This window comes from Heptranchias perlo, chromosome 39, assembly GCF_035084215.1.
Source record: "Heptranchias perlo isolate sHepPer1 chromosome 39, sHepPer1.hap1, whole genome shotgun sequence".
NCBI classification, from domain to species: Eukaryota; Metazoa; Chordata; class Chondrichthyes; order Hexanchiformes; family Hexanchidae; genus Heptranchias; species Heptranchias perlo.
Genome location: NC_090363.1, coordinates 14141385 through 14168389, shown reverse-complemented (window position 1 = coordinate 14168389; position 27005 = coordinate 14141385). Strand labels below are relative to the sequence as shown.

General features: G+C 52.5%; 1 protein-coding gene across 1 annotated transcript in view; it reads right to left on the bottom strand.

Moving 5' to 3' along the window:
• The window catches only part of LOC137305261 (collagen alpha-1(V) chain-like), a 522869-nt gene that overhangs the window by 145260 nt on the left and 350604 nt on the right, over window positions 1–27005 (bottom strand). The window contains exons 16-20 of the mRNA XM_067974118.1: window positions 18318–18371; window positions 18173–18226; window positions 17324–17377; window positions 11612–11665; window positions 9476–9520 (exon numbers count right to left, since the gene is read on the bottom strand). Of these exons, the coding sequence (XP_067830219.1) occupies window positions 9476–9520; window positions 11612–11665; window positions 17324–17377; window positions 18173–18226; window positions 18318–18371 (261 nt within the window). The remainder of the gene's footprint in view (window positions 1–9475; window positions 9521–11611; window positions 11666–17323; window positions 17378–18172; window positions 18227–18317; window positions 18372–27005) is intronic.

Sequence of the window (27005 nt, the reverse complement as noted above, 5' to 3'; positions counted from 1 at the left end):
TGTCTCTGTGCACTTTATCTGAAGGGACAGGAATACATTGGGGGACCCAGTCCAACAGGCAGGTTCCAAGGGGCTTTTGAAGGAAGTGGGAGAGGTAGCAAGTTAATGGGGTTATTTGGGGGAGGAGTAAGCAGGGGGAAGGGACTTTGGAGGAGAATTTTTCCTCTTGGGATGTGTGCGATGCTGGCAAGGCAGCAATTAGTGCCCATCCCATGGTGCCCTGAGAGTATTGAGTCAACCACATACCGTGGGACTGGAGTCACATGTAGGTCAGACCAGGTCGAGGTCGAAGCCTCCATCCCTAAAGGACATTAGTGAACCATTTCAGTGCTCATGACAATTTGGCAGCTCTCATGGTCATTTGTACAGCCACAAGTGATCAGATTTAGTGAATTCAGTTTCACTGATTGCCTCGGTGGGATTCAATCCCCAGCCTCGAGGATGCTGGTCGACGACCAGAACCATTAGGCCATAATACGCTTGGGAGATGGATAACAAGGCAAATGACTTGGGATAATGAGGCAAAGGGGTATTGGGAGAGAGGGAGTGGGGTGAAGGGGTATTGGGAGAGAGGGAGTGGGGTGAAGGGGTATTGGGAGAGAGGGAGTGGGGTGAAGGGGTATTGGGAGAGAGGGAGTGGGGTGAAGGGGTATTGGGAGAGAGGGAGTGGGGTGAAGGGTATTGGGAGAGAGGGAGTGGGGTGAAGGGGTATTGGGAGAGAGGGAGTGGGGTGAAGGGTATTGGGAGAGAGGGAGTGGGGTGAAGGGGTATTGGGAGAGAGGGAGTGGGGTGGAGGGGTATTGGGAGAGAGGGAGTGGGGTGGAGGGGTATTGGGAGAGAGGGAGTGGGGTGAAGGGGTATTGGGAGAGAGGGAGTGGGGTGAAGGGGTATTGGGAGAGAGGGAGTGGGGTGAAGGGTATTGGGAGAGAGGGAGTGGGGTGAAGGGGTATTGGGAGAGAGGGAGTGGGGTGAAGGGGTATTGGGAGAGAGGGAGTGGGGTGAAGGGGTATTGGGAGAGAGGGAGTGGGGTGAAGGGGTATTGGGAGAGAGGGAGTGGGGTGAAGGGGTATTGGGAGGGAGGGAGTGGGGGAAGGGGTATTGGGAGAGAGGGAGTGGGGTGAAGGGGTATTGGGAGAGAGGGAGTGGGGTGAAGGGGTATTGGGAGAGAGGGAGTGGGGTGAAGGGGTATTGGGAGAGCGGGAGTGGGGTGAAGGGGTATTGGGAGAGAGGGAGTGGGGTGAAGGGGTATTGGGAGAGAGGGAGTGGGGTGAAGGGGAATTGGGAGAGAGGGAGTGGGGTGAAGGGGAATTGGGAGAGCGGGAGTGGGGTGAAGGGTATTGGGAGAATGGGAGTGGGGTGAAGGGGAATTGGGAGAATGGGAGTGGGGTGAAGGGGTATTGGGAGAGAGGGAGTGGGGTGAAGGGGAATTGGGAGAGAGGGAGTGGGGTGAAGGGGTATTGGGAGAGAGGGAGTGGAGTGAAGGGGAATTGGGAGAGAGGGAGTGGGGTGAAGGGGTATTGGGAGAATGGGAGTGGGGTGAAGGGGAATTGGGAGAGAGGGAGTGGGGTGAAGGGGTATTGGGAGAGAGGGAGTGGGGTGAAGGGGAATTGGGAGAGAGGGAGTGGGGTGAAGGGGTATTGGGAGAGAGGGAGTGGAGTGAAGGGGAATTGGGAGAGAGGGAGTGGGGTGAAGGGGTATTGGGAGAATGGGAGTGGGGTGAAGGGGTATTGGGAGAGAGGGAGTGGGGTGAAGGGGTATTGGGAGAGAGGGAGTGGGGTGAAGGGTATTGGGAGAGAGGGAGTGGAGTGAAGGGGAATTGGGAGAGAGGGAGTGGGGTGAAGGGGTATTGGGAGAATGGGAGTGGGGTGAAGGGGTATTGGGAGAGAGGGAGTGGGGTGAAGGGGTATTGGGAGAGAGGGAGTGGGGTGAAGGGGTATTGGGAGAGAGGGAGTGGGGTGAAGGGGTATTGGGAGAGAGGGAGTGGGGTGAAGGGGTATTGGGAGAGAGGGAGTGGGGTGAAGGGGTATTGGGAGAGAGGGAGTGGGGTGAAGGGGTATTGGGAGAATGGGAGTGGGGTGAAGGGTATTGGGAGAGAGGGAGTGGGGTGAAGGGGTATTGGGAGAGAGGGAGTGGGGTGAAGGGGAACTGGGAGAGAGGGAGTGGGGTGAAGGGGTATTGGGAGAATGGGAGTGGGGTGAAGGGGTATTGGGAGAGAGGGAGTGGGGTGAAGGGGTATTGGGAGAGAGGGAGTGGGGTGAAGGGGTATTGGGAGAGAGGGAGTGGGGTGAAGGGGTATTGGGAGAGAGGGAGTGGGGTGAAGGGGAATTGGGAGAGAGGGAGTGGGGTGAAGGGGTATTGGGAGAGAGGGAGTGGGGTGAAGGGTATTGGGAGAGAGGGAGTGGGGTGAAGGGGTATTGGGAGAGAGGGAGTGGGGTGAAGGGGTATTGAGAGAGAGGGAGTGGGGTGAAGGGGTATTGGGAGAGAGGGAGTGGGGTGAAGGGGTATTGGGAGAATGGGAGTGGGGTGAAGGGGTATTGAGAGGGAGGGAGTGGGGGAAGGGGTATTGGGAGAGAGGGAGTGGGGTGAAGGGGTATTGGGAGAGAGGGAGTGGGGTGAAGGGGAACTGGGAGAGAGGGAGTGGGGTGAAGGGGTATTGGGAGAATGGGAGTGGGGTGAAGGGGTATTGGGAGAGAGGGAGTGGGGTGAAGGGGTATTGGGAGAGAGGGAGTGGGGTGAAGGGGAACTGGGAGAGAGGGAGTGGGGTGAAGGGGTATTGGGAGAGAGGGAGTGGGGTGAAGGGGTATTGGAAGAGAGGGAGTGGGGTGAAGGGGAATTGGGAGAGTGGGAGTGGGGTGAAGGGGTATTGGGAGAGAGGGAGTGGGGTGAAGGGGAACTGGGAGAGAGGGAGTGGGGTGAAGGGGTATTGGGAGAGAGGGAGTGGGGTGAAGGGGTATTGGGAGAGAGGGAGTGGGGTGAAGGGGAACTGGGAGAGAGGGAGTGGGGTGAAGGGGTATTGGGAGAGAGGGAGTGGGGTGAAGGGGAATTGGGAGAGAGGGAGTGGGGTGAATGGGTATTGGGAGAGAGGGAGTGGGGTGAAGGGGTATTGGGAGAGAGGGAGTGGGGTGAAGGGGTATTGGGGGGTAGGGAGTGGGGTGAAGGGGTATTGGGAGAGAGGGAGTGGGGTGAAGGGGAATTGGGAGAGAGGGAGTGGGGTGAAGGGGAATTGGGAGAGAGGGAGTGGGGTGAAGGGGAACTGGGAGAGAGGGAGTGGGGTGAAGGGGTATTGGAAGAGAGGGAGTGGGGTGAAGGGGAACTGGGAGAGAGGGAGTGGGGTGAAGGGGTATTGGGAGAGAGGGAGTGGGGTGAAGGGGTATTGGGAGAGAGGGAGTGGGGTGAAGGGGTATTGCGAGAGAGGGAGTGGGGTGAAGGGGTATTGGGAGAGAGGGAGTGGGGTGAAGGGGAACTGGGAGAGAGGGAGTGGGGTGAAGGGGAACTGGGAGAGAGGGAGTGGGGTGAAGGGGTATTGGGAGAGAGGGAGTGGGGTGAAGGGGTATTGGGAGAGAGGGAGTGGGGTGAAGGGGAATTGGGAGAGAGGGAGTGGGGTGAAGGGGTATTGGAAGAGAGGGAGTGGGGTGAAGGGGAACTGGGAGAGTGGGAGTGGGGTGAAGGGGTATTGGGAGAGAGGGAGTGGGGTGAAGGGGTATTGGGAGAGAGGGAGTGGGGTGAAGGGGAACTGGGAGAGAGGGAGTGGGGTGAAGGGGTATTGGGAGAGGGAGTGGGGTGAAGGGGTATTGGGAGAGAGGGAGTGGGGTGAAGGGGTATTGGGAGAGAGGGAGTGGGGTGAAGGGGAACTGGGAGAGAGGGAGTGGGGTGAAGGGGTATTGGGAGAGAGGGAGTGGGGTGAAGGGGTATTGGGAGAGAGGGAGTGGGGTGAAGGGGTATTGGGAGAGAGGGAGTGGGGTGAAGGGGAATTGGGAGAGAGGGAGTGGGGTGAAGGGGTATTGGGAGAGAGGGAGTGGGGTGAAGGGGAACTGGGAGAGAGGGAGTGGGGTGAAGGGGTATTGGGAGAGAGGGAGTGGGGTGAAGGGGTATTGGGAGAGAGGGAGTGGGGTGAAGGGGTATTGGGAGAGAGGGAGTGGGGTGAAGGGGTATTGGGAGAGAGGGAGTGGGGTGAAGGGGAATTGGGAGAGAGGGAGTGGGGTGAAGGGGTATTGGGAGAGAGGGAGTGGGGTGAAGGGGAATTGGGAGAGAGGGAGTGGGGTGAAGGGGTATTGGAAGAGAGGGAGTGGGGTGAAGGGGAACTGGGAGAGTGGGAGTGGGGTGAAGGGGTATTGGAAGAGAGGGAGTGGGGTGAAGGGGAACTGGGAGAGTGGGAGTGGGGTGAAGGGGTATTGGGAGAGAGGGAGTGGGGTGAAGGGGTATTGGGAGAGAGGGAGTGGGGTGAAGGGGAACTGGGAGAGAGGGAGTGGGGTGAAGGGGTATTGGGAGAGAGGGAGTGGGGTGAAGGGGAATTGGGAGAGAGGGAGTGGGGTGAAGGGGTATTGGGAGAGAGGGAGTGGGGTGAAGGGGTATTGGAAGAGAGGGAGTGGGGTGAAGGGGAACTGGGAGAGTGGGAGTGGGGTGAAGGGGTATTGGGAGAGAGGGAGTGGGGTGAAGGGGTATTGGGAGAGAGGGAGTGGGGTGAAGGGGAACTGGGAGAGAGGGAGTGGGGTGAAGGGGTATTGGGAGAGAGGGAGTGGGGTGAAGGGGAATTGGGAGAGAGGGAGTGGGGTGAAGGGGAACTGGGAGAGAGGGAGTGGGGTGAAGGGGTATTGGGAGAGAGGGAGTGGGGTGAAGGGGAACTGGGAGAGCGGGAGTGGGGTGAAGGGGAATTGGGAGAGAGGGAGTGGGGTGAAGGGGTATTGGGAGAGAGGGAGTGGGGTGAAGGGGTATTGGGAGAGAGGGAGTGGGGTGAAGGGGTATTGGGAGAGAGGGAGTGGGGTGGAGGGGTATTGGGAGAGAGGGAGTGGGGTGAAGGGGTATTGGGAGAGAGGGAGTGGGGTGAAGGGGTATTGGGAGAGAGGGAGTGGGGTGAAGGGGTATTGGGAGAGAGGGAGTGGGGTGAAGGGGTATTGGGAGAGAGGGAGTGGGGTGGAGGGGTATTGGGAGAGAGGGAGTGGGGTGAAGGGGTATTGGGAGAGAGGGAGTGGGGTGAAGGGGTATTGGGAGAGAGGGAGTGGGGTGAAGGGGTATTGGGAGAGAGGGAGTGGGGTGAAGGGGAATTGGGAGAGAGGGAGTGGGGTGAAGGGGTATTGGGAGAGAGGGAGTGGGGTGAAGGGTATTGGGAGAGAGGGAGTGGGGTGAAGGGGTATTGGGAGAGCGGGAGTGGGGTGAAGGGGAATTGGGAGAGAGGGAGTGGGGTGAAGGGGTATTGGGAGAGAGGGAGTGGGGTGAAGGGTATTGGGAGAGAGGGAGTGGGGTGAAGGGTATTGGGAGAGAGGGAGTGGGGTGAAGGGGAATTGGGAGAGAGGGAGTGGGGTGAAGGGTATTGGGAGAGAGGGAGTGGGGTGAAGGGTATTGGGAGAGAGGGAGTGGGGTGAAGGGGTATTGGGAGAGAGGGAGTGGGGTGAAGGGGAATTGGGAGAGAGGGAGTGGGGTGAAGTGGTATTGGGGGAGAGGGAGTGGGGTGAAGGGGAACTCGGAGAGAGGGAGTGGGGTGAAGGGGTATTGGGAGAGAGGGAGTGGGGTGAAGGGGTATTGGGAGAGAAGGAGTGGGGTGAAGGGGAATTGGGAGAGAGGGAGTGGGGTGAAGGGGTATTGGGCGGTAGGGAGTGGGGTGAAGGGGTATTGGGAGAGAGGGAGTGCGGTGAATGGGTATTGGGAGAGAGGGAGTGGGGTGAAGGGGTATTGGGGGGTAGGGAGTGGGGTGAAGGGGTATTGGGAGAGAGGGAGTGGGGTGAAGGGGAATTGGGAGAGAGGGAGTGAGGTGAAGGGGTATTGGGGGGTAGGGAGTGGGGTGAAGGGGTATTGGGAGAGAAGGAGTGGGGTGAAGGGGTATTGGGAGAGAGGGAGTGGGGTGAAGGGGTATTGGGAGGGAGGGAGTGGGGGAAGGGGAATTGGGAGAGAGGGAGTGGGGTGAAGGGGAATTGGGAGAGAGGGAGTGGGGTGAAGGGGTATTGGGAGAGAGGGAGTGGGGTGGAGGGGTATTGGGAGAGAGGGAGTGGGGTGAAGGGGAATTGGGAGAGAGGGAGTGGGGTGAAGGGGAATTGGGAGAGAGGGAGTGGGGTGAAGGGGTATTGGGAGGGAGGGAGTGGGGGAAGGGGAATTGGGAGAGAGGGAGTGGGGTGAAGGGGAATTGGGAGAGAGGGAGTGGGGTGAAGGGGTATTGGGAGAGAGGGAGTGGGGTGAAGGGGTATTGGGAGAGAGGGAGTGGGGTGAAGGGGAATTGGAAGAGAGGGAGTGGGGTGAAGGGGTATTGGGAGAGAGGGAGTGGGGTGAAGGGTATTGGGAGAGAGGGAGTGGGGTGGAGGGGTAATGGGGAGAGAGGGAGTGGGGTGGAGGGTATTGGGAGAGAGGGAGTGGGGTGAAGGGTATTGGGAGAGAGGGAGTGGGGTGGAGGGGTATTGGGAGAGAGGGAGTGGGGTGAAGGGGTATTGGGAGAGAGGGAGTGGGGTGAAGGGGAATTGGAAGAGAGGGAGTGGGGTGAAGGGGTATTGGGAGAGAGGGAGTGCGGTGAAGGGGAATTGGGAGAGAGGGAGTGGGGTGAAGGGGTATTGGGAGAGAGGGAGTGGGGTGAAGGGGTATTGGGAGAGAGGGAGTGGGGTGAATGGGTATTGGGAGAGAGGGAGTGCGGTGAAGGGGTATTGGGAGAGAGGGAGTGGGGTGGAGGGGTATTGGGAGAGAGGGAGTGGGGTGAAGGGGAACTGGGAGAGAGGGAGTGGGGTGAAGGGGTATTGAGAGAGAGGGAGTGGGGTGAAGGGGAATTGGGAGAGAGGGAGTGGGGTGAAGGGGTATTGGGAGGGAGGGAGTGGATTGAAGCGGTATTGAGAGGGAGGGAGTGGGGTGAAGGGGTATTGGGAGAGAGGGAGTGGGGTGAAGGGGTATTGAGAGGGAGGGAGTGGATTGAAGGGGTATTGAGAGGGAGGGAGTGGATTGAAGGGGTATTGAGAGGGAGGGAGTGGGGGAAGGGGAATTGGGAGAGAGGGAGTGGGGTGAAGGGGTATTGGGAGAGAGGGAGTGAGGTGGAGGGGTATTGGGAGAGAGGGAGTGGGGTGAAGAGGTATTGGGAGAGAGGGAGTGGGGTGAAGGGGAATTGGGAGAGAGGGAGTGGGGTGAAGGGGTATTGGGAGAGAGGGAGTGGGGTGAAGGGGTATTGGGAGAGAGGGAGTGGGGTGAAGGGGTATTGGGAGAGAGGGAGTGGGGTGAAGGGGTATTGGGAGAGAGGGAGTGGGGTGAAGGGGTATTGGGAGAGAGGGAGTGGGGGAAGGGGAATTGGGAGAGAGGGAGTGGGGTGAAGGGGTATTGGGAGAATGGGAGTGGGGTGAAGGGGTATTGGGAGAGAGGGAGTGGGGTGGAGGGGTATTGGGAGAGAGGGAGTGGGGTGGAGGGGTATTGGGAGAGAGGGAGTGGGGTGAAGGGGAATTGGGAGAGAGGGAGTGGGGTGAAGGGGTATTGGGAGAGAGGGAGTGGGGGAAGGGGTATTGGGAGGCAGGGAGTGGATTGAAGGGGTATTGAGAGGGAGGGAGTGGGGGAAGGGGTATTGGGAGAGAGGGAGTGGGGTGAAGGGGAATTGGGAGAGAGGGAGTGGGGTGAAGGGGTATTGGGAGAGAGGGAGTGGGGTGAAGGGGTATTGGGAGAGAGGGAGTGGGGTGAAGGGGTATTGGGAGAGCGGGAGTGGGGTGAAGGGGAATTGGAAGAGAGGGAGTGGGGTGAAGGGGTATTGAGAGGGAGTGGGGTGAAGGGGTATTGGGAGAGAGGGAGTGGGGTGAAGGGGAATTGGGAGAGAGGGAGTGGGGTGAAGGGGTATTGGGAGAGAGGGAGTGGGGTGAAGGGGTATTGGGAGAGAGGGAGTGGGGTGAAGGGGTATTGGGAGAGAGGGAGTGGGGTGAAGGGGTATTGGGAGAGAGGGAGTGGGGTGAAGGGGAATTGGGAGAGAGGGAGTGGGGTGAAGGGGTATTGGGAGAGCGGGAGTGGGGTGAAGGGGAATTGGAAGAGAGGGAGTGGGGTGAAGGGGTATTGAGAGGGAGTGGGGTGAAGGGGTATTGGGAGAGAGGGAGTGGGGTGAAGGGGAATTGGGAGAGAGGGAGTGGGGTGAAGGGGTATTGGGAGAGAGGGAGTGGGGTGAAGGGGTATTGGGAGAGAGGGAGTGGGGTGAAGGGGTATTGGGAGAGAGGGAGTGGGGTGAAGGGGTATTGGGAGAGAGGGAGTGGGGTGAAGGGGAATTGGGAGAGAGGGAGTGGGGTGAAGGGGTATTGGGAGAGAGGGAGTGGGGTGAAGGGGTATTGGGAGAGAGGGAGTGGGGTGAAGGGGAATTGGGAGAGAGGGAGTGGGGTGAAGGGGTATTGGGAGAGAGGGAGTGGGGTGAAGGGGAATTGGGAGAGAGGGAGTGGGGTGAAGGGGTATTGGGAGAGAGGGAGTGGGGTGAAGGGGTATTGGGAGAGAGGGAGTGGGGTGAAGGGGAATTGGGAGAGAGGGAGTGGGGTGAAGGGGTATTGGGAGAGAGGGAGTGGGGTGAAGGGGAACTGGGAGAGAGGGAGTGCGGTGAATGGGTATTGGGAGAGAGGGAGTGCGGTGAATGGGTATTGGGAGACAGTTCCAAGATACATGTGCATAGTGACTGGGCCTCTGATTGGGGAAATGAGGGAGTGAGTTGGGAGCAGTAACTCAGCACTGGAAGGATATACAATGCGACCTGGAGGCAGGCAGGGTGCAGCCTGGGGAGACGGACAGGGTGCAGCCTGGGGAGACGGACAGGGTGCAGCCTGGGGAGACGGACAGGGTGCAGCCTGGGGAGACGGACAGGGTGCAGCCTGGGGAGACGGACAGGGTGCAGCCTGGGGAGACGGACAGGGTGCAGCCTGGGGAGACGGACAGGGTGCAGCCTGGGGAGACGGACAGGGTGCAGCCTGGGGAGACGGACAGGGTGCAGCCTGGGGAGACGGACAGGGTGCAGCCTGGGGAGACGGACAGGGTGCAGCCTGGGGAGACGGACAGGATGCAGCCTGGAGACGGACAGGGTGCAGCCTGGAGACGGACTGGGGGCTGCCTGGAGACAGACAGTGCAGCCTGGAGACAGACAGTGCAGCCTGGAGACAGACAGTGCAGCCTGGAGACAGACAGGGGGCAGCCTGGAGACTGGCAGCTTTTCCCAAAGGACAGAGCTCTCTGGACCCTTGTCCCACTGGACGTTGTCTCACTGATGTTGGAGGCACCTCTCCCTGTCCTGGTTTCTCAGCACTCTAAAGTGGAACAAACCCAAAAACTGAGATATACTTACAGGTTCACCCGGCAGCCCTCTGGGCCCAGCCTCACCATCGTCTCCCTGGAGACAAACAACAAACAGAAAACATTAACTGGCAAAATTTAAGGTAGTCTTACGAGCACCGTAACTGGCGTGGAAGTCTGGGACTGCGGCCACTCGCGTTGAAAATATCCTCCGGTAAACTGCCAGCAGCGTGTCCTCGGGTTTACCTCTCCGGAGGAAAATTGGCCCTTCAAATATTGACAGCCTTTCTCGGTCGAGAGAATTTCAACCCATCGCGGGCAGAGTTCATCCAGTCGCTGCGCGGGACTGAGTTTTTAAAGGTTTGTATCATTTTTTAATTGATGTGTTTATCACTTCGCTGGTAAAATAAGCGATCAGAGGGAATCTGCCCAAATATCCATATTGCCACCGCACAGAGACCAGAGGGATTGTAACCCTTGTTTCAAGGTTCCAGAAGGCAACATGAGTGAACTTCCCAGCGGCCTCCGACCTTCTTGCTGTTAATTCCACGCAATAAAGAAACAAAGGTAGATTAAAAAGTGAGGAGAGGTCTAGTGTTGAACAAAAGAAAGATTGAAAAGAGAAGGGAAAGAGGAAAAGACTATCTCAAGAGGAGCTGATGTGTCAGGAGCTCAGGGAGACTAGATCTGGATTCACTCCCAAGTCCAAGTGGTGAGACCACAGTCTTTAACTTGCATCGGAGAACAGGGACCTTCAGGTCCTCTGTCTCAGCTGGAATGAGACTGAGGTCCCACAGGTAAAGAGATAGGCCCGTTCGCTGTAACGTCAGGGGGTAACCACCCTGGGAAATGAGGGGAACGGTCACTGTGTTTAATCCCCTGCCTCCATCAGTCTCAGTCTCAGAAACACCTTGACCTGGGACTGGACTGGATTTGAGCTCAGGCTGCCAGAGATTACACCGAGTGACGTCGAGTCCACAGCACAGAAACAGGCCATTCGGCCCAACAGGTCCATGCTGTTGTTTATGCTCCACACGAGCCTCCTCCCTCCCTACTTCATCTCACCCTATCACCATACCCTTCTATTCCTTTCTCCCTCATGTGTTTATCTAGCTTCCTCTTAAATGTATCGATGCTATTCGCCTCAACTACTCCCTGTGATAGCGAGTTCCACATTCTAACCACTCTCTGGGTAAAGAAATTTCTCCTGAATTCCCTATTGGATTTATTAGTGACCATCTCATATTTATGGACCCTCGTTCTGGTCTCCCCCACAAGTGGGAACATCTTCTCTACGTCTACCCTATCAAACCCTTTCATAATCTTGAAGACCTCCATCAGGTCACCCCTCGGTCTTCTCTTTTGTGGAGAAAAGAGCCCCAGCCCGTTCAATCTTTCCTGATTGAAAGATAAGGCTTATTATGAACGAGTCTTCAACACAATGGGGTAAGTTTTCACCCTGCCTCTCGGTCGTTGTGCATCAGCCGCCCGTTATAGAACCGCCCGAGTGCCATCGACAAGGGAGACAATCCACAACGCCAGTTTTACACCCGGAGTGGGGGGGGGGGGGGGGCAAGATGAAAACATACCCCAGTGCCCCACCCCACCCCACCGCTCACTTTCTCCATTTGGGGTGGATTCAAACTGAAAGGGGAAATGACAGAACCTCACCCACTGCCCCATCCAGTATGTATCAAAGAGGGGAGACCTTTAATCTACCTCCCCGGGCTGGTCCCAGGGATCAAAGGAGGGTGTCCCACACGCTGCACTCTCCGGTCTCCCCACCAGGACCCCGCCGCCATTTTAACGGCCGATCGAGCTGGGCGCCCATCGTGGACCGTCCTCTCAGTGAAAGCGCATCGAGCGTCAAGCCCAAAGCCAGTGAGCTGCCTCCGATCAGCTGTTCCGGCCGGCCGGCCGGCCGGATTGGTATCGAGGCCCGGCCGTTAAAATGGCGACCCACGCATCCCGCCCGGGAGTTAAAATGGCGACCCGCGCATCCCGCCCGCGAGTTAAAACTCCCCCCCCCCTGGCGAGACGACCTTTGACCGGTGCCTGCATCGGTCCCGCTGAGATCGGTCGGTACGGACAAACAGACCCGTTGCCCCGGGAGCTCCGACCGTCCGTCAAACCCCGAGGGCGGCGGAGATCTCGAAACGCGTTGTGCTTACGGGGGGCAAACACTCACCCTCTCTCCGTCTTCCCCCAGATCTCCCAGCAGTCCCTGCGCACCAGGCTCTCCCTGAAACAACAAAAACGAGGAATGAGTTCGTGCTCAGGAGCCCCGCGGGGGGGGGGGGTAACGCTACCGACGCCGTGCTTCCAGCAAGGAGCCTCGCCCGCCGGGAGGTGCCGTAACCTGCAGGGCGACAGACCAAGAGCTGGAAAGTGGGATTAGGCCGGATGGCTCTTTCTCGGCCGGCACGGACACGATGGGCCGAACGGCCTCCTTCTGCGCCGTAAATTTCAATGATTCTGTGATCTGAAAGGCGGCACCTCCGACAGTGCAGCACTCCCTCACAGGGGCTCGTAAAGCATTGAGGCCAGCTGTTGCGCTGCCCGAATTGGTGGTAGAGGCAGGGACCCTCAACTCTTTTGAAAAGTACCTGGACCTGCACCTAAGGTGCTGTAAGCTGCAGGGCCACAGACCGGGTGGGATGAGAATGGGCACCTGGTCGTTCTTCGAGCCGGGGCGGACACGATGGGCCGAATGGCCCCCGTCTGTGCTGTATCTTTTCGATGGTTCTGTGGTTCTATGGTTTCATGACTTTGGTTGCTGGGTGACTGATTACAGTACTTCAGGAGAGACATCGAAACAATGAGTCGCTGGGAGGCTCGCCCATTACTGGTTTAACAGTCCGACTCTGCTGCTATGTAGCAGCTCATCTCAGCAGTTGCTCTTGATAATGCCGCCTGGCGATCGGTGAGACAGCAGAGGGTGGACGTTCCGATCGGCATGGCTTATAGTTTTTTGACCAGAAACTTAACTGGACCAGCCACATAAATACTGTGGCGACAAGAGCAGGTCAGAGGCTGGGTATTCTGCGGCGAGTGACTCACCTCCTGACTCCCCAAAGCCTTTCCACCATCTACAAGGCACAAGTCAGGAGTGTGATGGAATACTCTCCACTTGCCTGGATGAGTGCAGCTCCAACAACACTCAAGAAACTCGACACCATCCAGGACAAAGCAGCCCGCTTGATTGGCACCCCATCCACCACCCTAAACGTTCACTCCCTTCACCACCGGCGCACTGTGGCTGCAGTGTGTACCATCCACAGGATGCACTGCAGCAACTCGCCAAGGCTTCTTCGACAGCACCTCCCAAACCCGCGACCTCTACCACCTAGAAGGACAAGGGCAGCAGGCACATGGGAACGACACCACCAGCACGTTCCCCTCCAAGTCACACACCATCCCGACTTGGAAGTATATCACCGTTCCTTCATCATCGCTGGGTCAAAATCCTGGAACTCCCTACCTAACAGCACTGTGGGAGAACCTTCACCACACGGACTGCAGCGGTTCAAGAAGGCGGCTCACCACCACCTTCTCAAGGGCAATTGGGGATGGGCAATAAATGCTGGCCTCGCCAGCGACGCCCACATCCCATGAACAAATAAAAATAAAGTTGACGCACTCGCTCTGTTTGAGAAGGTGTGACCACCCATTTGTTCCGAACTGGCTATAAAACGGGAAGTGATCTTTGCAATTTGCAAACTTCCACCCTTGCGTTTTGACCCTTCAAACCTCTTCCTCTGGCAACGTCACCGGTCCTGAGCTCCCAGTGGGGAGACGCATTCCAGGAGAGCCGGGACTGGAGACAGGACCATACCTGCAACCCATGGGAGAGTGGGAACAGTGAATCTATGAGGGGAATGGCCGAGCGGGAATCCCATGGGATCGGGTGGAATATCAGTTTTACACCCCGCCCAATATCACTCTCCACTGATTCGCAACGGCGAGTAAAATCGGGGCGGGGTCTAAAACCAGCGTCACCCCCGATCCCTTCAACCCATGGGCGGGTTGGGTTAAAATTGTCCCCAATACACGGTCTACCCTTTCCCGTTTGAGCCGTTTCATCTCTTTCCCCTGCCGAGAAACGATGGATGGTGGAATGGCGGCAGGATCTCATTGGAGGCTCCGCTAGCGCCAGCGTCCTGAACCTGAGGTCTTGCAGACGATGAGCGGAGCTCCAGAGGATGACAAGGGGGGGGTTCAACCTTCGGGGGACTTCACATCTGGGTCGAGGAGAACGAAACGAATGGGCCACTCGCCCACTGCAATTCAGTGACTTCCACCAGTGTCCGCAGGCACATAACTGAACTCGGATCACTGGGACAAGTGAGTAACTGGACTCGGGCCATTGTGACAAGTGAGTAACGGGACCCGGGCCATTGTGACAAGTGAGTAACTGGACCCGGGCCATTGTGACAAGCGAGTAACTGGACACAGGCCATTGTGACAAGTGAGTAACTGGACTCAGGCCATTGTGACAATCGAGTAACTGGACCCGGGCCATTGTGACAAGTGAGTAACTGGACCCGGGTCATTGTGACAAGTGAGTAACTGAACCCGGGTCATTGTGACAAGTGAGTAACTGGACCCGGGCCATTGTGACAATCGAGTAACTGAACCCGGGTCATTGTGACAAGTGAGTAACTGGACTCGGGCCATTGTGACAAGTGAGTAACTGGACTCAGGCCATTGTGACAATCGAGTAACTGGACCCGGGCCATTGTGACAAGTGAGTAACTGGACCCGGGTCATTGTGACAATCGAGTAACTGGACACAGGCCATTGTGACAAGTGAGTAACTGGACTCAGGCCATTGTGACAATCGAGTAACTGGACTCGGGCCATTGTGACAAGTGAGTAACTGGACTCAGGTCATTGTGACAATCGAGTAACTGGACTCGGGCCATTGTGACAAGTGAGTAACTGGACTCGTGCCATTGTGACAAGTGAGTAACTGGACTCGTGCCATTGTGACAATCGAGTAACTGGACTCGGGCCATTGTGACAAGTGAGTAACTGGACTCGTGCCATTGTGACAAGTGAGTAACTGGACTCGTGCCATTGTGACAAGTGAGTAACTGGACCCGGGCCATTGTGACAAGTGAGTAACTGGACTCAGGCCATTGTGACAATCGAGTAACTGGACACAGGCCATTGTGACAAGTGAGTAACTGGACCCGGGCCATTGTGACAAGTGAGTAAATGGACTCGTGCCATTGTGACAAGTGAGTAACTGGACCCGGGCCATTGTGACAAGTGAGTAACTGGACTCAGGCCATTGTGACAATCGAGTAACTGGACACAGGCCATTGTGACAATCGAGTAACTGGACTCGGGCCATTGTGACAAGTGAGTAACTGGACTCGTGCCATTGTGACAAGTGAGTAACTGGACCCGGGCCATTATGACAAGTGAGTAACTGGACCCGGGCCATTGTGACAATCGAGTAACTGGACTCGTGCCATTGTGACAAGTGAGTAACTGGACTCAGGCCATTGTGACAATCGAGTAACTGGACTCGGGCCATTGTGACAATCGAGTAACTGGACTCGGGCCATTGTGACAAGTGAGTAACTGGACCCGGGCCATTGTGACAAGTGAGTAACTGGACTCGGGCCATTGTGACAAGTGAGTAACTGGACTCAGGCCATTGTGACAAGCGAGTAACTGGACTCAGGCCATTATGACAAGTGAGTAACTGGACCCGGGCCATTGTGACAGTCGAGTAACTGGACCCGGGTCATTGTGACAAGTGAGTAACTGGACCCGGGCCATTGTGACAGTCGAGTAACTGGACCCGGGCCATTGTGACAGTCGAGTAACTGGACCCGGGCCATTGTGACAATCGAGTAACTGGACCCGGGCCATTGTGACAAGTGAGTAACTGGACCCGGGCCATTGTGACAAGCGAGTAACTGGACCCGGGCCATTATGACAAGTGAGTAACTGGACCCGGGCCATTGTGACAAGTGAGTAACTGGACTCGTGCCATTGTGACAAGTGAGTAACTGGACCCGGGCCATTGTGACAAGTGAGTAACTGGACTCGTGCCATTGTGACAAGTGAGTAACTGGACTCGTGCCATTGTGACAAGTGAGTAACTGGACTCAGGCCATTGTGACAATCGAGTAACTGGACACAGGCCATTGTGACAATCGAGTAACTGGACTCGGGCCATTGTGACAAGTGAGTAACCGAGTAACTGGACTCGGGCCATTGTGACAATCGAGTAACTGGACTCGGGCCATTGTGACAAGTGAGTAACTGGACCCGGGCCATTGTGACAAGTGAGTAACTGGACTCGGGCCATTGTGACAAGTGAGTAACTGGACTCAGGCCATTGTGACAAGTGAGTAACTGGACCCGGGCCATTGTGACAAGCGAGTAACTGGACCCGGGCCATTGTGACAGTCGAGTAACTGGACCCGGGCCATTGTGACAAGCGAGTAACTGAACTCGGGCCATTGTGACAATCGAGTAACTGGACTCGGGCCATTGTGACAAGCGAGTAACTGAACTCGGATCACTGTGACAAGCGAGTAACTGGACCCGGGCCATTGTGACAAGCGAGTAACTGGACTCGGGCCATTGTGACAATCGAGTCACTGGACTCGGGCCATTGTGACAATCGAGTAACTGGACTCGGGCCATTGTGACAAGCGAGTAACTGAACTCGGATCACTGTGACAAGCGAGTAACTGGACTCGGGCCATTGTGACAAGCGAGTAACTGGACTCGGGCCATTGTGACAAGCGAGTAACTGAACTCGGATCACTGTGACAAGCGAGTAACTGGACCCGGGCCATTGTGACAAGCGAGTAACTGGACTCGGGCCATTGTGACAAGCGAGTAACTGAACTCGGGCCATTGTGACAATCGAGTAACTGGACTCGGGCCATTGTGACAAGCGAGTAACTGGACTCGGGCCATTGTGACAAGCGAGTAACTGGACTCAGGCCATTGTGACAAGTGAGTAACTGGACTCAGGTCATTGTGACAATCGAGTAACTGGACCCGGGCCATTGTGACAAGCGAGTAACTGGACTCGGATCACTGTGACAAGCGAGTAACTGGACCCGGGCCATTGTGACAAGCGAGTAACTGGACTCGGGCCATTGTGACAAGCGAGTAACTGAACTCGGGCCATTGTGACAATCGAGTAACTGGACTCGGGCCATTGTGACAAGCGAGTAACTGGACTCGGGCCATTGTGACAATCGAGTAACTGGACTCGGGCCATTGTGACAAGTGAGTAACTGGACTCGGGCCATTGTGACAATCGAGTCACTGGACTCGGGCCATTGTGACAATCGAGTAACTGGACTCGGGCCATTATGACAAGTGAGTAACTGGACTCGGGCCATTGTGACAATCGAGTAACTGGACTCGGGCCATTGTGACAATCGAGTAACTGGACTCGGGCCATTATGACAAGTGAGTAACTGGACTCGGGCCATTGTGACAAGTGAGTAACTGGACTCAGGCCATTGTGACAATCGAGTAACTGGACTCGGGCCATTGTGACAATCGAGTAACTGGACTCGGGCCATTATGACAAGTGAGTAACTGGACTCGGGCCATTGTGACAATCGAGTAACTGGACTCAGGCCATTATGACAAGTGAGGAACTGGACTCGGGCCATTGTGACAAGTGAGCTCAATGGATCACAGCACTGATATCGTGACATCTTGATGACTGTACTTCCCCTGGAATTCCCTGTCTAGCTGAGATGGGTGGATTATTGGTGGATAGTCTGGCTGGTACACTGCGACCCGCACTCAGTGTGGGCCTGTTACCGCACCCTGAGAGACGAGTCAGAACACTCCGACACTCTGGTCCCACCGCACAATGTTCGGACTGGTCGATGAGGTCTGTACTCACCCGATTCCCCTTCTCTCCAGGCAGTCCAGGCAGACCATCAAACCCTCGGTCACCCTGGCAAACACAAAGCAAGACGTCAGCGGATACATAGGCATCGGATCTCAGCTTTAGCTCACACCCTTACACCAACACACGCCCCGTTTTACACCCCCCCACCCCATCTGAAAACCCCGCCTCATTTTACGCCCAGTTGACTTCACCCTCGGGGAAATATACCAAAGGGGAAACCAGGAATGGAAACAGAAAACTCGGCCCAGAAATCTCTCTTGTCCGTATGAGTGGACGAACACTTTAACGGATCGGTGTGACTTCCCTTGGCTAACTGCAGCGGGGGACGGGGGGTTTAAAGTGGAGGGGTTAACGTTGCCCTGCGAGTCTGTCGCCTGTTCACACGGGCAGCATTGCCAGCTGCCCGTTCTGGGCTCACCACAAAGCGAATGTGAAGTCTGTGCTGTTCGGAGGCCCAAAATCCCGGCCCACCTGATCAAATGAGGAAGATTTAAGGATTTCAAGAAACAACTGGATGTATTTCTGGAGCAGGACAGGATTGAAGGATATGGTGAGAGGCAGGAGGTAGCGGGATGTGACAGGCCCGCACAGTTTCTTGATCCCACTGACCATTCCCCCCCATTGATTCCCCAACTCATGCACGGGTCAAAAGTCAACTTTAGATCCCGAACAGAGCAGGCATCTCTTTACTCCCCCATATATAAGCTCTCCCCTCTCCCTCCTCACTCTGTCACATGCATTCACTCAATTACTCACTCACACACACAATACAACAGGTTGGACACTGCTCCAGGTTACAGGAGGGTGCCCCGGGCCTGGTGACTACATCCTCTTCCATACCTTGATTCCTCCTTCCCCTGGCATCCCTCTCGCTCCGTCAGCTCCTGCACGACCCTGCAACACAAGCCATCCATGTTACTCCGATGCTGATAAACGCATTGGCAGAAGTTTGACTGGCAGTAAATGGGCGAGAATGTTCACTCACCCTCCGGCCTGATTTGCCTGGTGGACCTGAAGTCCCTCGGGAGCCACGGGGACCCTGATAACATCAAGGGTTAAAGGTCAGCACCGGAATACAGTACTCACACTGAGACTCACTGTGCCCCACAATACAGCACACACACACTGTGACTCACTGTACCCCACAATACAGCACACTCACACTGTGACTCACTGTATATCATAATACAGCACACTCACACTGTGACTCACTGTATATCATAATACAGCACACTCACACTGTGACTCACTGTATATCATAATACAGCACACTCACACTGTGACTCACTGTATATCATAATACAGCACACTCACACTGAGACTCACTGTATATCATAATACAGCACACTCACACTGTGACTCACTGTATATCATAATACAGCACACTCACACTGAGACTCACTGTGCCCGACAATACAGCACACACACACTGTGACTCACTGTACCCCACAATACAGCACACTCACACTGCGACTCACTGTACCCCACAATACAACACACTCACACTGTGACTCACTGTATATCATAATACAGCACACTCACACTGTGACTCACTGTATATCATAATACAGCACACTCACACTGAGACTCACTGTACCCCACAATACAGCACACTCACACTGAGACTCACTGTATATCATAATACAGCACACTCACACTGTGACTCACTGTATATCACAATACAGCACACTCACACTGAGACTCACTGTATATCATAATACAGCACACTCACACTGTGACTCACTGTACCCCACAATACAGCACACTCACACTGTGACTCACTGTATATCACAATACAGCACACTCACACTGTGACTCACTGTATATCATAACACAGCACACTCACACTGTGACTCACTGTATATCACAATACAGCACACTCACACTGTGACTCACTGTATATCATAATACAGCACACTCACACTGAGACTCACTGTATATCACAATACAGCACACTCACACTGAGACTCACTGTATATCATAATACAGCACACTCACACTGTGACTCACTGTACCCCACAATACAGCACACTCACACTGTGACTCACTGTACCCCACAATACAACACACTCACACTGAGACTCACTGTACCCGACAATACAACACACTCACACTGAGACTCACTGTACCCCACAATACAACACACTCACACTGAGACTCACTGTGCCCGACAATACAGCACACACACACTGAGACTCACTGTACCCCACAATACAACACACTCACACTGAGACTCACTGTACCCCACAATACAGCACACTCACACTGAGACTCACTGTACCCCACAATACAGCACACTCACACTGAGACTCACTGTACCCCACAATACAACACACTCACACTGAGACTCACTGTACCCCACAATACAGCACACTCACACTGAGACTCACTGTACCCCACAATACAACACACTCACACTGAGACTCACTGTACCCCACAATACAGCACACTCACACTGAGACTCACTGTACCCCACAATACAGCACACTCACACTGAGACTCACTGTACCCCATAATACAGCACACTCACACTGTGACTCACTGTACCCCACAATACAGCACACTCACACTGAGACTCACTGTACCCCACAATACAACACACTCACACTGAGACTCACTGTACCCCACAATACAGCACACTCACACTGAGACTCACTGTACCCCACAATACAACACACTCACACTGAGACTCACTGTACCCCACAATACAGCACACTCACACTGAGACTCACTGTACCCCACAATACAACACACTCACACTGAGACTCACTGTACCCCACAATACAGCACACTCACACTGAGACTCACTGTACCCCACAATACAACACACTCACACTGAGACTCACTGTACCCCATAATACAGCACACTCACACTGTGACTCACTGTACCCCACAATACAGCACACTCACACTGTGACTCACTGTACCCCACAATACAGCACACTCACACTGTGACTCACTGTGCCCGACAATACAGCACACTCACACTGAGACTCACTGTACCCCACAATACAGCACACTCACACTGAGACTCACTGTACCCCATAATACAGCACACTCACACTGTGACTCACTGTACCCCACAATACAGCACACTCACACTGTGACTCACTGTACCCCACAATACAGCACACTCACACTGAGACTCACTGTATATCATAATACAGCACACTCACACTGTGACTCACTGTATATCATAATACAGCACACTCACACTGAGACTCACTGTATATCATAATACAGCACACTCACACTGAGACTCACTGTATATCATAATACAGCACACTCACACTGTGACTCACTGTATATCATAATACAGCACACTCACACTGAGACTCACTGTATATCATAATACAGCACACTCACACTGTGACTCACTGTATATCATAATACAGCACACTCACACTGTGACTCACTGTACCCCACAATACAGCACACTCACACTGAGACTCACTGTATATCACAATACAGCACACTCACACTGTGACTCACTGTATATCATAATACAGCACACTCACACTGTGACTCACTGTACCCCACAATACAGCACACTCACACTGTGACTCACTGTACCCCACAATACAGCACACTCACACTGTGACTCACTGTATATCATAATACAGCACACTCACACTGTGACTCACTGTATATCATAATACAGCACACTCACACTGTGACTCACTGTATATCATAATACAGCACACTCACACTGTGACTCACTGTATATCATAATACAGCACACTCACACTGTGACTCACTGTATATCATAATACAGCACACTCACACTGAGACTCACTGTATATCACAATACAGCACACTCACACTGTGACTCACTGTATATCATAATACAGCACACTCACACTGTGACTCACTGTATATCATAATACAGCACACTCACACTGTGACTCACTGTATATCATAATACAGCACACTCACACTGTGACTCACTGTATATCATAATACAGCACACTCACACTGTGACTCACTGTATATCATAATACAGCACACTCACACTGAGACTCACTGTATATCACAATACAGCACACTCGCACTGTGACTCACTGTATATCATAATACAGCACACTCACACTGTGACTCACTGTATATCATAATACAGCACACTCACACTGTGACTCACTGTATATCATAATACAGCACACTCACACTGTGACTCACTGTATATCATAATACAGCACACTCACACTGCGACTCACTGTATATCATAATACAACACACTCACACTGAGACTCACTGTATATCATAATACAGCACACTCACACTGTGACTCACTGTATATCATAATACAGCACACTCACACTGTGACTCACTGTATATCATAATACAGCACACTCACACTGTGACTCACTGTACCCCACAATACAGCACACTCACACTGTGACTCACTGTATATCATAATACAGCACACTCACACTGTGACTCACTGTATATCATAATACAGCACACTCACACTGAGACTCACTGTGCCCGACAATACAACACACTCACACTGTGACTCACTGTATATCATAATACAGCACACTCACACTGTGACTCACTGTATATCACAATACAGCACACTCACACTGAGACTCACTGTACCCGACAATACAACACACTCACACTGTGACTCACTGTATATCACAATACAACACACTCACACTGAGACTCACTGTGCCCGACAATACAACACACTCACACTGAGACTCACTGTACCCCACAATACAGCACACTCACACTGTGACTCACTGTATATCATAATACAGCACACTCACACTGAGACTCACTGTATATCATAATACAGCACACTCACACTGAGACTCACTGTATATCATAATACAGCACACTCACACTGCGACTCACTGTACCCCATAATACAGCACACTCACACTGAGACTCACTGTATATCATAATACAGCACACTCACACTGCGACTCACTGTACCCCATAATACAGCACACTCACACTGTGACTCACTGTATATCATAATACAGCACACTCACACTGAGACTCACTGTATATCATAATACAGCACACTCACACTGCGACTCACTGTACCCCATAATACAGCACACTCACACTGAGACTCACTGTATATCATAATACAGCACACTCACACTGCGACTCACTGTACCCCATAATACAGCACACTCACACTGTGACTCACTGTACCCCACAATACAGCACACTCACACTGAGACTCACTGTATATCATAATACAGCACACTCACACTGAGACTCACTGTACCCCATAATACAGCACACTCACACTGTGACTCACTGTACCCCACAATACAGCACACTCACACTGTGACTCACTGTACCCCACAATACAGCACACTCACACTGTGACTCACTGTATATCATAATACAGCACACTCACACTGCGACTCACTGTACCCCATAATACAGCACACTCACACTGAGACTCACTGTATATCATAATACAGCACACTCACACTGCGACTCACTGTACCCCATAATACAGCACACTCACACTGTGACTCACTGTACCCCACAATACAGCACACTCACACTGAGACTCACTGTATATCATAATACAGCACACTCACACTGCGACTCACTGTACCCCATAATACAGCACACTCACACTGTGACTCACTGTACCCCACAATACAGCACACTCACACTGTGACTCACTGTACCCCACAATACAGCACACTCACACTGAGACTCACTGTATATCATAATACAGCACACTCACACTGTGACTCACTGTACCCCACAATACAGCACACTCACACTGTGACTCACTGTACCCCACAATACAGCACACTCACACTGAGACTCACTGTATATCATAATACAGCACACTCACACTGTGACTCACTGTATATCATAATACAGCACACTCACACTGTGACTCACTGTATATCATAATACAGCACACTCACACTGTGACTCACTGTACCCCACAATACAGCACACTCACACTGTGACTCACTGTGCCCGACAATACAGCACACTCACACTGAGACTCACTGTATATCATAATACAGCACACTCACACTGAGACTCACTGTATATCATAATACAGCACACTCACACTGTGACTCACTGTATATCATAATACAGCACACTCACACTGTGACTCACTGTATATCATAATACAGCACACTCACACTGAGACTCACTGTATATCATAATACAGCACACTCACACTGAGACTCACTGTACCCCACAATACAGCACACTCACACTGAGACTCACTGTATATCACAATACAGCACACTCACACTGTGACTCACTGCATATCATAATACAGCACACTCACACTGTGACTCACTGTACCCCACAATACAGCACACTCACACTGTGACTCACTGTATATCATAATACAGCACACTCACACTGTGACTCACTGCATATCATAATACAGCACACTCACACTGTGACTCACTGTACCCCACAATACAGCACACTCACACTGAGACTCACTGTATATCATAATACAGCACACTCACACTGTGACTCACTGTATATCATAATACAGCACACTTACACTGAGACTCACTGTACCCCACAATACAGCACACTCACACTGTGACTCACTGTGCCCGACAATACAACACACTCACACTGAGACTCACTGTACCCCACAATACAGCACACTCACAATGAGACTCACTGTATATCATAATACAGCACACTCACACTGAGACTCACTGTACCCCACAATACAGCACACTCACACTGTGACTCACTGTGCCCGACAATACAACACACTCACACTGAGACTCACTGTACCCCACAATACAGCACACTCACAATGAGACTCACTGTATATCACAATACAGCACACTCACACTGTGACTCACTGTATATCATAATACAGCACACTTACACTGAGACTCACTGTACCCCACAATACAGCACACTCACACTGAGACTCAGTGTATATCACAATACAGCACACTCACACTGTGACTCACTGTATATCATAATACAGCACACTCACACTGTGACTCACTGTATATCATAATACAGCACACTCACACTGTGACTCACTGTATATCATAATACAGCACACTCACACTGTGACTCACTGTATATCATAATACAGCACACTCGCACTGTGACTCACTGTACCCCACAATACAGCACACTCACACTGTGACTCACTGTATATCATAATACAGCACACTCACACTGAGACTCACTGTATATCATAATACAGCACACTCACACTGAGACTCACTGTATATCATAATACAGCACACTCACACTGTGACTCACTGTATATCACAATACAGCACACTCACACTGTGACTCACTGTATATCATAATACAGCACACTCACACTGTGACTCACTGTATATCATAATACAGCACACTCACACTGTGACTCACTGTATATCATAATACAGCACACTCACACTGTGACTCACTGTACCCCACAATACAACACACTCACACTGTGACTCACTGTATATCATAATACAGCACACTCACACTGTGACTCACTGTATATCATAATACAGCACACTCACACTGTGACTCACTGTACCCCACAATACAACACACTCGCACTGTGACTCACTGTATATCATAATACAGCACACTCACACTGTGACTCACTGTATATCATAATACAGCACACTCACACTGTGACTCACTGTACCCCACAATACAGCACACTCACACTGTGACTCACTGTACCCCACAATACAACACACTCACACTGTGACTCACTGTACCCCACAATACAGCACACTCACACTGCGACTCACTGTATATCATAATACAGCACACTCACACTGAGACTCACTGTACCCCACAATACAGCACACTCACACTGTGACTCACTGTATATCACAATACAGCACACTCACACTGTGACTCACTGCATATCATAATACAGCACACTCACACTGTGACTCACTGTACCCCACAATACAGCACACTCACACTGTGACTCACTGTATATCATAATACAGCACACTCACACTGTGACTCACTGCATATCATAATACAGCACACTCACACTGTGACTCACTGTACCCCACAATACAGCACACTCACACTGAGACTCACTGTATATCATAATACAGCACACTCACACTGTGACTCACTGTATATCATAATACAGCACACTTACACTGAGACTCACTGTACCCCACAATACAGCACACTCACACTGTGACTCACTGTGCCCGACAATACAACACACTCACACTGAGACTCACTGTACCCCACAATACAGCACACTCACAATGAGACTCACTGTATATCATAATACAGCACACTCACACTGAGACTCACTGTACCCCACAATACAGCACACTCACACTGTGACTCACTGTGCCCGACAATACAACACACTCACACTGAGACTCACTGTACCCCACAATACAGCACACTCACAATGAGACTCACTGTATATCACAATACAGCACACTCACACTGTGACTCACTGTATATCATAATACAGCACACTTACACTGAGACTCACTGTACCCCACAATACAGCACACTCACACTGAGACTCAGTGTATATCACAATACAGCACACTCACACTGTGACTCACTGTATATCATAATACAGCACACTCACACTGTGACTCACTGTATATCATAATACAGCACACTCACACTGTGACTCACTGTATATCATAATACAGCACACTCACACTGTGACTCACTGTATATCATAATACAGCACACTCGCACTGTGACTCACTGTACCCCACAATACAGCACACTCACACTGTGACTCACTGTATATCATAATACAGCACACTCACACTGAGACTCACTGTATATCATAATACAGCACACTCACACTGAGACTCACTGTATATCATAATACAGCACACTCACACTGTGACTCACTGTATATCACAATACAGCACACTCACACTGTGACTCACTGTATATCATAATACAGCACACTCACACTGTGACTCACTGTATATCATAATACAGCACACTCACACTGTGACTCACTGTATATCATAATACAGCACACTCACACTGTGACTCACTGTATATCATAATACAGCACACTCGCACTGTGACTCACTGTATATCATAATACAGCACACTCACACTGTGACTCACTGTATATCACAATACAGCACACTCACACTGTGACTCACTGTATATCATAATACAGCACACTCACACTGTGACTCACTGTATATCACAATACAGCACACTCACACTGTGACTCACTGTATATCATAATACAGCACACTCGCACTGTGACTCACTGTATATCATAATACAGCACACTCACACTGCGACTCACTGTATATCATAATACAGCACACTCACACTGTGACTCACTGTATATCATAATACAGCACACTCACACTGTGACTCACTGTACCCCACAATACAACACACTCACACTGTGACTCACTGTATATCATAATACAGCACACTCACACTGTGACTCACTGTATATCATAATACAGCACACTCACACTGTGACTCACTGTACCCCACAATACAACACACTCACACTGTGACTCACTGTATATCATAATACAGCACACTCACACTGTGACTCACTGTATATCATAATACAGCACACTCACACTGTGACTCACTGTACCCCACAATACAACACACTCACACTGTGACTCACTGTATATCATAATACAGCACACTCACACTGTGACTCACTGTATATCATAATACAGCACACTTA